General features: G+C 48.0%; 1 protein-coding gene across 1 annotated transcript; it reads left to right on the plus strand.

Moving 5' to 3' along the window:
• Window positions 1-9345: 9345 nt before the first annotated feature.
• Window positions 9346-10114, plus strand: LOC115082729 (alpha-1,4-N-acetylglucosaminyltransferase-like; the record flags this gene model as incomplete). Its single annotated transcript, XM_029586917.1, has 1 exon — window positions 9346-10114. A coding segment is annotated over one exon (585 nt), but the record flags the coding sequence as incomplete, so codon positions are not given.
• Window positions 10115-17013: the final 6899 nt, after the last annotated feature.

A 17013-nucleotide genomic window follows, 5' to 3' on the forward strand; every position in this document is an offset into this window, starting at 1 on the left:
GGAGAAGTAGGAGCATGGCCGAAGTTTGCCGTCCTTAGAGACCTGGGACAGGACGGCCCCCACGGCTATGTTGGAAGCATCCACCTCTACGATGAATGGGCGCAAGGGGTCCGGGTGTCGAAGGCAGGTGTCCTGGAGGAAGGCCTCTTTCAGCTCCTGGAAGGCCTGTACGGCAGTGGACGGCCAAACTCGTGCATCCGCTCCCTTGCGTGTGAGCGCCGTTAATGGTGCCACTAACGAGGAGTAACGTGGGATAAAGTGGCGATAGAAGTTAGCGAATCCTAGGAACCGCTGGAGCGCCTTTACTCCCACAGGCTGTGGCCATTTCCGGATGGCAGCGACCTTATCGGGGTCCATACGGAAGCCAGTGGAGGAGACGATGTAACCCAGGAAGGGCAACGACTCCTCCTCAAACTGGCATTTCTCCAGCTTAGCGTATAGTTGGTTCTCTCTTAGTTTAAGCAAAACTTGGCGTACGTGTTGTCGATGTTCTTCAAGGTTCCGGGAATAGATTAATACGTCGTCGAGGTAGACGATGACCGAGGTGTATAGAAGATCGCGGAGGACCTCATTCATTAAGTTCTGGAATACCGCTGGAGCGTTGCAGAGACCGAATGGCATGACGAGGTATTCGTAATGGCCATCTCTGGTGTTAAAGGCGGTCTTCCACTCATCGCCAGGTCGGATTCGCACGAGTTGTACGCCCCTCTAAGGTCCAGCTTGGTGAAAACGCGGGCTCCTTGTAGGCGATCCAGGAGCTCCGGAATCAGAGGCAAAGGGTAGCGGTCCCGTCGGGTAATCTGGTTCAGGCCCCGGTAATCGATACAGGGCCGAAGAGACCCATCCTTTTTGGCCACAAAGAAGAATCCGGCCCCAGCCGGAGAGTTAGAAGGTCTTATGAAGCCTCGGTCCAAGTTCTCTTTAATGTAGGCGGACATAGCCTTGGTCTCTGGTAAGGACAGAGGGTATACTCTCCCACGAGGGGGCGTGGTATCAGGAAGCAAGTCGATTGCACAATCAAAAGGACGATGCTCGGGGAGCAATTCGGCCTTCTCCTTAGAAAAGACGTCCTGGAAGGCCTGGTACTGCGCGGTACCGGAAGGGAGTAGAGTAGCCAGAAGTGGGAGAGTCTGTAGCGGGCGAGTAGGAAGGCAATGATGGGCGCAGCCTGACCCCCACGAGGCGATCTGGAGTGAAGACCAGTCAATTACTGGCGAATGCTTCCTTAGCCAGGGTAGACCTAAAACAAGTGGATGAATAGACCTCTCCAGGATGAGGAAGGAGATCTCTTCCTTATGAAGAAGTCCGACCTGAAGCTGGACTAGTTGTGTACGAGTGGTGATGGTCCCGGGGAGGGGAATCCCTTGTATGGAGGATACCCGCAGAGGTGGCTCTTGCGGCACTACTGTAAGCTGCAGTTGTTGTACCAGGTCCCGGAGGATGAAATTCCCCCCGGACCCGGAGTCAATCAGTGCCAGGGTATCGAACCCTCACCGGGAAGGCATAGTCTCGCTGCTGGGACCGTACATGGGGAGTCCGGAGAAGTACTGCCTAGAATCAGCTCCCCAGTTGATTCTAGGTCCGGCCGTTTCCCGGCCGCTCGGTACACCGAGCCAAGAAGTGCCCCTTACCACCGCAGTAGAGGCACAGGCCCTGCGCGCGACGGCGCCTCCGTTCCTCGGCCGAGAGAGGACCCCGGCCCAACTGCATGGGTTCTTCAAGCGGGGAAGCAGCCGCCGCGGGAGGCGAAGCTCGAACCCGAGGTGGCGTGGTTCGACGGGCAGGCTGTCCTCGGGTGGCCCTTCTCTCTCTAAAACGGCGCTGAATGCGCCGATCCACGCGTCCGGCCATTTCAATCAGCTCCTGGAGGTCATCTGGGAGGTCCCGATCCGCAAGTTCATCCTGGAGCCGAGGGGAAAGAGCTTCTAGGAATATTCCATGCAAACTATCCTCCCCCCAGGCCAGCTCGGTGGCCAAGGTCTGGAACTCCATCGCAAATTCCTCGAGGGGGCGATTGCCTTGCTTCAGCTGGAGGAGTTCAGAGGCGGCGGTGGAAGCCCGGGATGGTTCGTCATAGATCCGCCGGAAGGCCTTGACGAACTGTACGAGGTTATTCAAGCGGGGGTCTTGGCGCTACTACAGAGAGGAAGCCCAAGCCAAAGGTTTCCCGTCCAGGAGGGAAATTATGTAAGTCGTCTTGGTCCTATCGGTGGTGAACTGCGCCGGCAGGAGGTCGAAGCGAATATAACAGTGGTTGAGGAATCCTCGGCACGCCTTCGGGTCTCCTGAGTACCGGGGCGGGGCTGGCATCTGTACTGGGACTGACGAGCTCGCATGGACTTGTGAAGAGGATGAGGCGGGGCGAGCCGCGGAGGCCCCTTCAACTCGGTCCGCCAGGCGTTGAACCGTGGACATTAGGGTATCGAGGCAAGACTGTTGCTGCTGAAGCTTCTGGGCTATGCCCGGAATAGCCTTGAGGCCGGCAAGATCCGCCGGGTCCATGGCCTTGCAATCTGTAGGATTCGTGGACCCTTGGGCCGGTTGGAACCAAAGGAGAAGTTTGCTGTAGATGGTGGCAGCAGTGGCCCCGACCGGGAGGCGGCAAAGACGGGCCCGGAACTGGTTGAAGGAGGAACTCTGGAAGCCCTATGTGACCAAGGGCTTTGGCGAGGAAGGTGGAGACGGCGGAGCTGGTCCAGTAGTAGGAGGATCTTCGCCCTGGAAGCCGTTCCTCCCCCGAGAGGAGCTCGTAGGAGTTCGGCCGCTGGGACTTAGGAGATTCACCCTGGAAGCCGGAGTCCCCCCAGGAGGAGCCCGTAGGAACCCGGCCGCTGGGACTTAGGAGGGCCCGCAAGGGCCGAGGCTGTTGAAGTCCTAGTACCGAAGCGTTGTCGCTCGCCGGTCCAGAGTCAGGAACCAATGGGTCACCGAAAGCCAGTCCGAGGTCAAGAGCCGAAGAGTCAACGTAAGCCGGTCCGGGGTCAGAAGCCAGAGAGTCAACGCAAGCCGGTCCGGGGTCAGAAGCCAGAGAATCTTCGTAAGCCAGTCCAGAGACGAGAGCCGGGGAACGTCGTAAGCCAATCCGGGATCAAGAAGTACAGGGAATCAAGAGGACAGGAGAACGCAGCAACTGGAAGCAGGAAATACCTGGGAACCTCGTTGCAAGGCAGGGAAGCATCTTGGTGCAGGGTTTAAATACCCTGAGCGTCTGACGTCATCTGGAGGGCAGGCACAGGTTTCCCGCGCTGGCCCCTTTAAGACCCGGGGCCTGCCGCGCGCGCGCGTCTAGGGGGCGGAGTCAGGGACGGAGGAACGCCGGCGGAGCTGCAGAGGCCGGAGCGCGGTGCCGGAGGGCCCTGCAGGCCCAAGCGAGGTCGGGGCGCCTGGGACGCAGCGCCCGAGGTCCCTGCACCCCCGGGGGATCGGAGCCCGCGGCGAAACCGTGCCGGGGTGAGTGCCGATCCCGGGGCCGCCCCGGGATCGCAACAGCAGGCCTTAACTAGCCCTGCAGCGTCTGACATCATCCAGGGCTGATTTGAGCCTTTCCCGCGCTGGGCCCTTTAAATGCAGGGCAGGGACGCGTGCGCGGGCCTAGGGGGGCGGAGCCAACCGCGGGGAACACCGGCAGCGAGTGAGAGGCCGAGGCGCGGTGCCTTAGGGCCCTGCAGGCCCGGGAGAGCTGGCCACGCGCTGGGGACGCTGCGGCCGGGGTCCCTGCAGCCCCGGGGCGCGGGAGACAGAAACGGGACTGCGGCGGGGTGAGTGCCGATACCGGGGCCGTCCCGGGATCGCAACAACATTGGTACACCCCTGAACTAAAACTACAAAAACACAATCTCAGAACTCAAGAAAAAATATGGCGCAAAGATTCTTCTACTAAGCAACTTGCCATATACAAAACTCTACTGCATGGTAGGGATGTGAATCGTTTTTGACGATTTAAAATATCGTCCGATATATTTTAAATCGTCAAAAATCGTTAGGGCCACGATACAATACCAATTCCCCCGATTTATCTTTAAAAAATCGTAAATCGGGGGAAGGGGGAGGGCAGGAAAACCGGCACACTAAAACCCCCTAAAACCCACCCCCGACCCTTTAAATTAAATCCCCCACCCTCCCGAACCCCCCCCAAATGCTTTAAATTACCTGGGGATCCAGCGGTGGTCCAGAACGGCGGCGGTCCGGAACGGCCCCCTCAATAGAATCGTGTTGTCTTCAGCCGGTGCCATTTTGCAAAATGGCGGCGGCCATAGACCAAAACGATTCGACGCAGGAGGTCGTTCCGGACCCCGCTGGACTTTTGGCAAGTCTTGTGGGGGTCAGGAGGCCCCCCCAAGCTGGCCAAAAGTTCCTGGGAGTCCAGCGGGGTTCCGGGAGCGATTTCTTGCCGCGAATCGTTTCCGTACGGAAAATGGCGCCGGCAGGAGATCGACTGCAGGAGGTCGTTCAGCGGCGGTCCGGAACCCCCGCTGAATGACCTCCTGCAGTCAATCTCCTGCCGGCGCCATTTTCCGTACGGAAACGATTCGCGGCAAGAAATCGCTCCCGGAACCCCGCTGGACTCCCAGGAACTTTTGGCCAGCTTGGGGGGCCTCCTGACCCCCACAAGACTTGCCAAAAGTCCAGCGGGGTTCCGGAATGACCTCCTGCGTCGAATCGTTTTGGTCTATGGCCGCCGCCATTTTGCGGCGGCCATTTTGCAAAATGGCGCCGGCTGAAGACAACACAATTCTATTGAGGGGGCCGTTCCGGACCGCCGCCGTTCTGGACCACCGCTGGATCCCCAGGTAATTTAAAGCATTTGGGGGGGGGGTTGGGGAGGGTGGGGGATTTAATTTAAAGGGTCAGGGGTGGGTTTTAGTGTGCCGGCTCACGATTTTAGCGATTTTTCACGATAGTTTACACACCCAAACGGCAACAATACGATTCCCTCCCCTCCCAGCCGAAATCGATCGTTAAGACGATCGAGGACACGATTCATATCTCTACTGCAGTGCTACAGAGCCAACACTCTCAAAGCCAAACGTGACCACTATGCCACCAAAATTCACAACTATCAATTCAACCCGAGGGCTCTCTTTTCTATAATCTCTAACCTCACCAAAACAGCGCCCAAGACATCCACATGCGACCACCAAATGCAACCAGCTTGCTCAATATTTCCACAACAAGATCGCTACCATTGCCTCCCGCTTTCCCTCTGCTCCTTCACCCAACAAATTTACCCTGCAAGAGATGCATTCGAAAGTACCTCCCCCTCTGAAATATCTGCTATACTTAAGAAAATGCGACCCGCTACTCACCCCTCTGACATGATCCCCTCCAAAATGCTGCTGACAATCCCAGATAGTATTTCCCAACCGCTAGCTGATATTATCACACCTCCATGTCCACTGGAGATGTTCCCACCTAGCTCAAATTAGCCATAGTAAAACCCATCCTTAAGAAACCGAAACTTGACCCTACCGATTTATCCAACTACCGACCCATCTCCAACCTCCCCTTCATCGCTAAAGTCCTTGAAAAAACAGTTAACACTCAACTGTCAAACTACTTAGACCAGCACCAGATTCTCTTTCCATCACAACACGGCTTCAGAAAGCGCTTCAGTACCAAAACTTTACTACTCTCCCTCACTGACCTCGTCATCAGAGGCTTTGACAAAGGTCACACATTCATTCTGGCCCTATTGGACATCTCCGCAGCCTTCAACACTATTAACTACTCTATCTTACTCGACAGGCTAGCTGACATTGGCATCTCTGGGACCTCTCTTCGCTGGTTTAATTCATATATAAGGGACAGACACTACAAGGTAAAAATTGAAAACCATGAATCCGAGCCAATCAACATCACAAGGGCGTACCCCAGGGTTCCTCCTTATCATCCACACTCTTCAACATATCCCTCCTCCCCCTCTGCCAGCTACTCTCAAATCTCGGCCTCCCGCATTTCGTCTACGCTGACGATGTGCAAGTGCTCATCCCCATTACCGACTCCATCTCCAACGCCCTTAAAAGATGGGACAGTGCCCTCTCATCCATCAACTGTCTACTCACCCAACTCAATCTAGCCCTAAATCCTAACAAGACTGAACTCATAATCATTTCACCTCAACCCATCAACCACGTACCCACACCCTCAGCCAACTCCCCTCTTGCTCCTCCAGTCCTCTCGCAATCTGTAAGAGACCTAGGTGTCACACTTGACCCGCAATTCAACCTACAGAAATTTATCACCTCCACTATCAAAGACTTACTTCAATTTACACACCCTCAAAAAACTCAAACCTATTCTGCACCTCAATGACTTCAGAACTGCCCTACAAGCCCTCATTTTATCTAAAATAGACTACGCAAATGCTCTACTCCTAGGTCTCCCGAAAAGCAGCCTTGCCCCCCTGCAGCTACTTCAAAATGCTGCTGCAAGAATATTAACAGGCACCCGCAGAAAAGAACACATCACACCTATCCTCAAACAACTTAATTGGCTCCCCATCACAGCCAGAATTCAATTTAAAACCCTCACACTTATTCACAAAGCCATCCACAATCCAGACATGCTCTGGTTTTCAGACTATTTATACATCCGATCCTCTTCCAGACCCACCAGAGCACCCTACACAGCAAACATTAACACACCTTCTCCCAAACTCTTCCATCTAACAGTCACCAAACAATGTGCGCTATCCCTAGCTGGACCCTCCCTATGGAATTCTATGCCCACTAGGGATGTGAATCGTTTTTTGACGATTTAAAATATCGTCCGATATATTTTAAATCGTCAAAAATCGTTAGGGCCACGATACAATACCAATTCCCCCGACCGCTGAACAACCTCCTGCAGTCGATCTCCTGCCGGCGCCATTTTCCGTACGGAAAATGATTCGCGGCAGGAAATCGCTCCCGGACCCCCGCTGGACCCCCAGGGACTTTTGGCCAGCTTGGGGGGGCCTCCTGACCCCCACAAGACTTGCCAAAAGTCCAGCGGGGGTCCGGAACGACCTCCTGCAGTCGAATCGTGTTGGTCTATGGCCGCCGCCATTTTGCGCCGCCATTTTGCAAAATGGCGGCGCAGAATGGCGCCGGCTGAAGACAACACGATTCAATTGCAGGAGGCCATTCCGGACCGCCGCTGGACCCCCAGGTAATTTAAGGCATTTGGGGGTGGGGGATTTAATTTAAAGGGTCGGGGGTGGGTTTTAGGGTGTTTTAGTGTGCCGGTTTTCCTGCCCTCCCCCTTCCCCCGATTTAGCTACGGACCGCCGCTGGACCCCCAGGTAATTTAAGGCATTTGGGGGGGGGGTTCGGGAGGGTGGGGGATTTAATTTAAAGGGTCAGGGGCGGGTTTTAGGGTGTTGTAGTGTGCCGGTTTTCCTGCCCTCCCCCTTCCCCCGATTTAGCTATGGACCGCCGCTGGACCCCCAGGTAATTTAAGGCATTTGGGGGGGGGGCGGTTCGGGAGGGTGGGGGATTTAATTTAAAGGGTCGGGGGTGGGTTTTAGGGGGTTTTAGTGTGCCGGTTCACGATTTTAACGATTTTCACGATTTTCACGATACTCTAAACACCCAAACGGCGACGATACAATTCCCTCCCCCTCCCAGCCGAAATCGATCATTAAGACGATCGAGGACACGATTCACATCTCTAATGCCCACCCACCTTCGCCTTAAAACCTGCACTAAGAAATTCAGACAGAACCTCAAGACTTGGTTGTTCACCCGATCCTACGCATGAGCCCCCCATTCCTAACGCACCTTCTCTCCTTCACCCCTCCCCACCCCCTAGGCCCTTCACCGAATATCCCTTTCTTAATTCTCCCCTCCTAGTTTTTAATGTACATTATCTATACTTGTATTTAACTATATATTTCATGTACGCTATCTATAATTATATTTAACTATGTTTTTGTGTTTACCTACTTGTACAGCATAACTTTGGTTTCCCGCACCCTCTAACCCCTCTCCCCCTTCCTTCCCCCCCCCCCTACCCCCCCCCCCCCTCCCCAGTTTATATTATCAGTTTCATTGTAAAGCCCTGTTGGCTACTTATTGTTCTATGGAAACCGATGTGATGTTTTCCTAACGAATGTCGGTATACAAAAATTTTCAAATAAATAAATACATAAATAAAATCACGCGAACTCTTGTTTGTGCCTGGTGCGCGAACAAAAGTACGCATGTGCGTAATTTTGTAAAATCTACCCCACAATGTACTTGGATTTCAGTAATGCTTTTGACACAGTTCCACATAGAAGTCATATAAATAAATTGAACACCCTTGGTATGGAACCTAGAGACACAGACTGGGTTAGAAACTGGCTGGGTGGGAGGCGACAAGTAGAAGTGGTAAATTGAGTTTTCTCTGAGGAGGGCAGTGTTACTAGCAGTGTGCTTCAGGGATTGGTCCTTGAGGAAGAAGGTATCCTTGTCGGAAAGCATCAACCTGGTGCAGCAGGAAGTGATCCTGTAGCAAGGACCTGCTCTCCAGTTGGTGCATTGTTTTCTTACACCAAGAATGTATCTCCCGGGGCTACTGCCCAGGAGGGAAGGGTTAGCTTGACAGTCATAACTGGTGATTTGATTATTAGGAATGTAGATTACGGGGTGGCTGCTGGGCATGAGGATTGCCTATAATATGCCTGCCTGGTGCAAAGGTGGTGGACCTCACATGTCACCTAGATAAGATTTTAGACAGTGCTGGGGAGGAGCATTTCCTGACATAGATGTTTCAAATAATTCTTCCTCAGGAGACCAGCAGTCTTGCTTTTTGAAGAATTCCAGTTTTGGGTTTAAAATTTTCATTAGAGAAATTAAGTATTCTCTTCTCTTGACTAACATTGTGGGTATCATTGGTTTTAAAATTATTAAAGAGAATTCATTCCTTTGGATATGTTTTTGCACTACACTAGGCATGTTTTCTTTGTACACTTTTTCAAAAAAAGAAAAATAGAAGGATTACTTTTGGGCAAATGATGACATGGGAGGGCGTCTTCATTTTTAAAAATTGTTAGTGAAGCTCCATGTTTGTTGCCTTTCTAAAAATGTTTCTAAAATTGTTTTATTTTTGTTTAATATATATTCAAATTTTCCTATGTTTACTAATCTTTTTTGTATGCATAATACATAGGTTCTAATGCCTTTTATTATAATCTTCAGGAAATATTTCTTTACAGAGATGGTGGTGTATGCACGAAACAGCCTCTAAGTGGAAATAGTGGAGACCAGGACAGTATCTGAATTCAGAAAAGCATGGGACAAGCACAGGGAATCTCTGAGGAAGTAGTAGAAATTGTAGCGATGAGCAGTTGTTTTAATTACTACTTTCCTCTTCATTTTACAGGTAAATCCAGTCAAGGAAATCTACTGGACACATATCAGTGCCGATGGCTTCAGGTTAGCAATGATTTGGAAGCATGGTGGGATTTACATGGACACAGATATCATATCCATGAGGCCTATCCAAGAAGTAGATTTCCTGGCAGCTGAGGGATCACGAGATTGTAGCAATGGGATCTTTGGTTTCCAAAGGCACTATCAGTATCTATGGGAATGCATGGAGGACTTTGTGAAGAACTACAATGGAGCCATATGGGGACAACAAGGCCCTCGACTGCTTACCCGAATTTTAGCAAGGAGATGTGAGCTGCCAATTTTCAAGCATGTAGAAGATACCACATGTGGGAATATTTCCATTTTGCACCCACAACGATTCTATCCAATTCCCTATTCTGCATGGAGACGGTATTTTGAGGTCTGGGACCCCCTTGGCACCTTTAATAATTCATATGCCTTGCATTTGTGGAATTTCATGAATAAGGATATGAAGAAGGTTACTGCAGAAAGCAATACAGTGGCTGAAAATCTCTTTATCAAATACTGTCCACTTACTTATGAATTCATTGTGAAAGCTACACCAAGGAAGTAAACATAAGATGATAGCATTATTAAAGTAAATCGCTTGTTACTCAATATTCTCCTCAAAATCAGAAATTGCCAATGAACACTGTGTAACAATATTCAGACCAACTCTATAGATGTCCCATGGAAAATTTCAATTCAATTCTCTTGTTCAGCTCCTCAGAGTTATTTACCCAATTTGGACAGGCCTTTTATAAACTCATGAAAGCCTCCAAGGCTAATATATTTCTTTGTGCAGTATCCAACTTAATCAACTATCACCATAAAGCAAGCTACTATTATTTGTATGTGAACTGTTACGCTCTTTTAAATTTCTTGACATAATTTTCACATCACCTTTATTTTACTGTAATATCCTCTTTTCTCACATTCAGTGTATTCTAAATGATTGTGTTTTGAATTTTACCAACAAACATTTCTTATTCTTCAGACTTTTCTAGCTTCTCTCCATTGTTTTTCCCCCACTGTTATAATTGCATATGTGTTTATTTTTTCTTTTTTATATCCTTCAACACCCTGCCCTCAGCATGCTATATAAGTACACAGATTCTCCACATACGCCTTTCAAAGCTAATTGCGTAAATTACCTGTCTGACAATTGCCCTCCCCCAATGTGGCTGAAAGTCTGTGTGTTCTACAATGCACAGACTTCTAGCCACATTCGGGCCGATACAGTAAAGTCCGGGAGAGTGGGCGAATGCCCACTCTCCCGACGCACGCACAGGCCACTCTCCTGTGCGCGCGATTCAGTATGCAAATTAGGCCTGGCGGTAAAAATAGGTAAAAAGAGGCACTAGGGACACTAGCGCGTCCCTAGCGCCTCTTTTTGGACCAGAGCGGCGGCTGTCAGCGGGTTTGACAGCCGACGCTCAATTTTGCCGGCGTCGGTTCTCGAGCCCGCTGACAGCCATGGGTTCGGAAACTGGACATCGGCAAAATTGAGCATGCGGTTTTCGACCCGCGAGCCACGGGCCGACTTCAAATTTTTTTTTTCTGTGCACTTCCCCGGTGCCCAAAGAAATTAGCGCCTACCTTTGGGAGGGCGCTAATTTCTGAAAGTAAAATGTGCGGCTTGGCTGCACATTTTCCTTTCTGAATCACGCGGGAATACCTAATAGCGCCCGCAACATGCATTTGCATGTTGCGGGCGCTATTAGGTTCAGGGGAGTTGGACGCGCGTTTTTGACCCCTTACTGAATAAGGGGTAATGCTAGCATGTCGAAAACGCGCGTCCAATCGAGGGTTAACAGTGCGCTCCGTCGGAGAGCACTGTACTGTATCGACCCGATTGAGAGGAGGCATTCCAGGAGGCATGTTTAGGTTAGGAGAGGAAATGCATATGCAGAGATTATAGTTTCAACTCTATGCCTGGACTTTTCCAGCAAAATTGTACCCATATAAAAAAATAGGTACAAATATCTGCAGGTACTTACCAGTGTCAATTCTCAAAGCAAAAGTATATGCCAACTTTCTCTTTGAAAATTGATACAAAGTTCTCAGTATAAAAGTACCTGAAAGTTTTGTCCAAATGCGGACAAATTTAAAATGTCCCACAATATGTGTAAGGGATATTGATAGAATGACCACTCCTCTTATGCCTAGGTACTTTTGATTATCTGCTTGAATTTTGAGGTATCCGTGCAGCATGCTCAGCATGATATGTACAATTGGGTAAATGTGGATTTAAAAAGAGAGCAATTACGTAGGAAAATAGAGGACCATAGTCTGGCTAAGTTTATATTTTGCCAGATAAACCCTGAGTTTTGAATTTTACAACCCTGCCTCCTGGTTACAACTTACTAATATATTCACATTGCTCTAATGTACTTGGTCAGATCACTGAGAGTCACCAATCCCTGTTTGAAACCTGTGGGGATGGTGGGATTTGTGCTGCTGTGGCCCCAGCATTTATCTTTAAAATATTGCAGGAGTGGTGAGGGCATCGGGCATTTCAGGCCTAACATTTGTGTAACTTGTGGGTATTCAGGGAGAATCAAGTTTCTGCTATGGCCTGTGAAGTTTCCCCCCCCCCAAAAAAAAAAATAATTAACTGATAAATGGCAAAGTTACCCAAATAACTTTATCTGGGTAATTTTAGCAGAGTAAATTCAGCAAAAAACAATATTCAGCTGAATATTCAGCTAAATTTATCTTGGTAATTTTACCTGGATATTTTTGCAATTCATTGGCTTTTGAATACTTATTTATTTTGAATTTCTAGACTGTTCATCTAATATTCTTAACAGTTTACAAATAAACATTCACAATTGAGAAAAACATAAAACATTAAATCTGTACAAAGGCAACTTATCAATATATAAAAACATAACAAACCATAAAACCAGAATTAAAACCAATAAAATAAAATGATAAGATGACATGAATATCAGGCTGCATATTTTTGCTAAAATAATTATGAAAATGATACTTCCAGTCTGCCTAGCCAGGTGTTTTAGAGTGGCAATTGTCGCTTCTTGCAAGTAGAGTTGACAACTCACCCCAGGTTGACTAAACTGGATGATACAGTCCTGGATTTTCACTGTTGCATGCATAGAGGTATAGTTCTGATTATCCCATTGATTTTTCTTAGATAGTCAAAACTACAACCCTAGGCATGCAATGGGGCAAAACCAAGCCTGGATCAATCTGTTCAGTTGACCTTGGATGAGCTGGAAACCCTATATGCAGATTACACCCATGCATTATGTTTGTTGTAGCTGCCACTCCATGCAGTTAACCCCATACCTTCTGTTTAGGGTTATATCTGCTACTCCAATGTTGGTTATCCCAATGTTTATATATAGGGCTGCAACTGTTGAACTGTTTTCTAAAAGAAAGAACTCTAATTATAAGGCGTGGGGGTAACTTGCACAGTTCAACAGTGTGTGTGTGTCTGAGATAATAAGCAAGCTAGAGGGAGTTAATTCTAGTGTCTTTCCCTCCCTCCCACCCACGCCTGGCTCATCCTTTGATTTATAGGAAAGAGGCACTTTGTCAATAAAAATCAATCAGGCTCTTTTTTAAATCACACTATTGCACCAGCCCTTATTGAGAGTTTAGCCATTCCCTTGTAGATCACGCCCAGATTAATAGTGAATTATACCAATAAATTTAAAGGTCTCTAATTGTACACATTCCTACTCCCATAGCAACCTAAACTTAACTAGGAACTCAACAAAATTAAGATGAAGTGTGTGTGTGTTTGTGGGGGGGGGGGGGGCTTCCAGTTTTTTGCCTTTGAATCATCACATGGCGCCAGCCATTTTAAAGATGGTCAGTGCCATCTTTAAAAATGGTGCTGGCCATCCAGTGCCCCTACCATGTGACAGGGGCCAGCCAATGGCACGGATACCCTGTCACATGGTAATGGCAAAGGGCCATCGGCGCCATTTTTATTAGTGGCAGCCGATGGCCTGAGAGCGGGAGATCACTCCCCGTGCCCCCACTGGACCACCAGGTAATTTTAAAACAGTTTTGGGGGGGGTTCGGGAGGGTGGGGAAAGCAAATGGGTCATTTTTAAAGGGTCAGTGGGGTTTTTTTATCGGGCCATCGGCGCCATTTTTATTAGTGGCAGCCAAAATGGCGCCGATGGCCCGAGAGCAGGAGATCAGTCCCGGGGCTTCCACTGGACCACCAGGTACTCGTAAAAAGTTTTCGGGGGTTCGGGAGGGTGGGGGAAGGTAAGGGTTTAGCTTTAAAGGGTCAAGTTGGGTTTAGGGGTTGTTTTGGTGTGCCAGTTTCCCGCCCTCCCCCCAGATAACTCCCGTTAGTGGACACTAACCATTAAATCGGGGGAATTTCTATTGTATCATGCACTCTAACGATTTTTGACGATTTAAAAAATATTGGACGATTTTTTAAATTGTCAAAAAACGATTCACATCCCTAGTACATAGTAGCCAAGTCTCAACTCCAGTCTGGCAGCCTTGTTGCTACCTTAGATCATGAAATCCTCCTGGTCAGAGAGCATGACCCTGGTGTGGTAGGAAGTGATCCTTTAGCAAGGACCTGCCTCTACAGGTGATGCATTGTCCCTCTCCCACTGAGGATGGTCTCCCAGGGCTACTGCCCAGGAGCAAAAGGTTAGGCTGACCATCATAGTTGGTGATTTGATCATTGGAAATGTAGATAGCTTGGTAGCTGGTGGACATGAGGACTGCCTGATATGAAGGTGTTGGACCTCATGCATCACCTAGATTGGATTTTAGACAGTGCTGGGAAGGAGTCAGCTTCCATGGTACATGTGGGCACCAACGACATACAAGAATGTGTGAGGAGGTTCAGGAAGCCAAATTTAGGATTTTAGGTAGAAAGCTAAAATCCAGAACCTCCTGGGAACATTCTCTGAAATGGTTCCTGTTCCATGTGCAGGTCTACAATGGTATACATAGATGAGGTGGCTGGTTTTCATATCATTCAAGCATTATCACTCGGTAAAGATTTTGGTCATTTTTTAATCATCAACCATCCAACCACCATCCACAATACTGATATATTTGAGCGTGTTTAATGACTAATTTTTGTGAACTTTTTAAAGTTTTCTGTGAAAGCACTAAAAATATGGACATAATTTTTTCACGCTGAATATTATATTTGGAGCTATGAGACATTTTGAGAACAAGTTTTACAATTACAATTATAAGACTTTTTTGACAGATGTTTCCAAAAATCTATATTTTTAAACTATGTGCTCCAATATTGAACATACCTGTGTCCATTATGCATTTAAATAGAGAAAATGTGTCAATAACATCAAATCATAATGGTTTTTTAAGGACAAGAACTAACCATTGTAACAGTTTTGTAGCGATTAGTGACCTCTCGAGGCATAGGGGCTGTGAAACTGTGGAAATGTGTTCTATTCTTGTACCATTGTAGCAACATAGGGAAACTTGGTATCTGGCAGAGGACATGTGCATGTGCCTGTGAATCACCATGAGCCAAAAAGTTGAACCCAAATTTCACAACGGAAATTGTGCATTAGAACACCAGAGAGGAAACAGATGTGGGGAAATGGGAAATTAAGCTATTTGTAGAATAAAGGAATATGTGTGTACTGGTGTCAGAAGCTGACTACTGTCTGCATGCAGAATGTCAGAGCTGAGACAGAGAAAAACTGTATATATGAAGTGGTTTGAAATCTGGCTAGGACTCTATCAGAGTATACATTGCTAGCCTTCTCCCCAGGAGGACATTATTAAAATACTTATGTCCTAATTACATATAATGAAACATGTGCTTGCTGTTATGATTCAATACTAATAAAAGATGAATTATCTGTAAAATTCCAAAAAAGTCTTCCTGTGTGTTTCTGAGATATATATTACAGAAAAGGGATCTGGGAGAGAAGCTCCCCTTCCCGAAAGTTTAGCCACAGCAAGCATTCCAATCTAAAAATAAAGATAACTAATTAAGAAACTGAAACCCTTTGTAATAAGGAACAGCAAGGTTGAGGCTAAACAGTTTACTGCCCTCCCAAGGAGGGCCACCTTTCCGAAAGAATCCTTCATCAGGGGGAATTTCTTCTTTTCTTCTGTGTAGATTATATGCTGCTTTATAAAATATCTCCTTTGCGTTGAACGGTAAATACACAGGATTTATTGGAGTTTTCATATTTTTTAAGAAAATAATTCACTTCACTAAATGAATTTTTTCAAAAAAAAAAATTAAAAAAAATATGAACAATATAGAGAGGAAGGTGGTTGGCGGTTTATTATTATACAAACAGCGTGGTACTGATTACTAGAGATGTACATCATTTTTAGGTATCGGGTCAGGCTTCGGTCGGCTGCTTCGTTTAAAAATTTAGTTTTCCCACATGTCTTTTTTTTTTTTTTTAGTGTGCACTAACGGGCATACTGCGCACTAGCGGGGCGTTAGTGCGCACTAGCGGGGCGTTAGTGCGCACTAACAAAAACTGCAACTTAAAAGTTAAAACATATCAATTTATAAGGAGTTCTTTAGCTAGAGGTATGGTTATGGGTTCCCACTGGTTCGCTTCACCTTGAAGACAGCCAATGGGAATGTAGAACCATTAATTTAACTCATCTGGCCTAGTGCACACTAAACTGCATTAGTGCGCACAAATGCATAATGTGGGCGCACTACATTGAGCATGCTCTATGGGGGCCCCAGGGGCCATTTTGCTTCAAATACATGCACTTATAAATTAGCTAGAGACTCAGAGGAGAGATTGAGACAGTGACACACAGTGCAGCAGACTCAACTGATCAATCATCATTAGTGAAGTGAATAGCTCACAACATTCTACCACTGTAAGTATATATATAAGGTTTTGTTTTAGTTTTTCTAAGTATTACTTTACTAGTTACTTAGGGGGTCATTTATCAAAATGCGGTAAGGCGTTTTCGCATGCGTTAAGGGCTTATCGCATGCGAAAAAGCCCCGTTTTCGCATGCGATAGGCCTTTAACGCATGCAAAAACGTGTTTACCGCATGCGATCGCACCATATGGTATGGTGCGATGCAAATGCAAAAACTGGGAGGAGTAGGGGCGGAGAGGGGATGCAATTCAAAACCTGGGCGAGAGTGGGCTGGGTTAGCCTGCCTGCGAAGAGGTATCGCAGAGCCATAACGCCAATTTTAACAACACCTCTTTCAGATGTGTTAGGCTGTGCGATAGCAGCCGGGACCTTGCGGTGAGTACCTTCGCCATTTGCGATGCGGTCCGTTAGCATACACCACGCCCCTTTTGCTATCGCATGCGGTACGTACCGCATTTTGATAATCCACCCCTTAGTTGGTTAAGTTAAATAGTTAGGGGCGGATTTTAAAACCCCTGCGCGCCGGCACGCCTATTTTGCATAGGCCGCCGGCGCGCGCAGAGCCCCGGGACATGCATATGTCCCGGGGCTTCCTGTCGGGGGCGTGGCGGGATGACGCGGCGTTTAGGGGGTGGGGGTGTGGCATTTTGGGGGCGGCAATGTGGGCGTGGTTTCGGCCCGGGGGTGTTCCGGGGGCGTAGATGCGGCCTCCTGAACAGCCCCCGGGACTGTACCATGGAGCGGGGCAGCCGGCCGACGCGCGCAAAGTTAAGGGGGGGTTTAGATAGGGCCAGGGTGGTGGGTT

This window comes from Rhinatrema bivittatum, unplaced genomic scaffold (genome assembly GCF_901001135.1).
Source record: "Rhinatrema bivittatum unplaced genomic scaffold, aRhiBiv1.1, whole genome shotgun sequence".
Lineage (NCBI taxonomy): Eukaryota > Metazoa > Chordata > Amphibia > Gymnophiona > Rhinatrematidae > Rhinatrema > Rhinatrema bivittatum.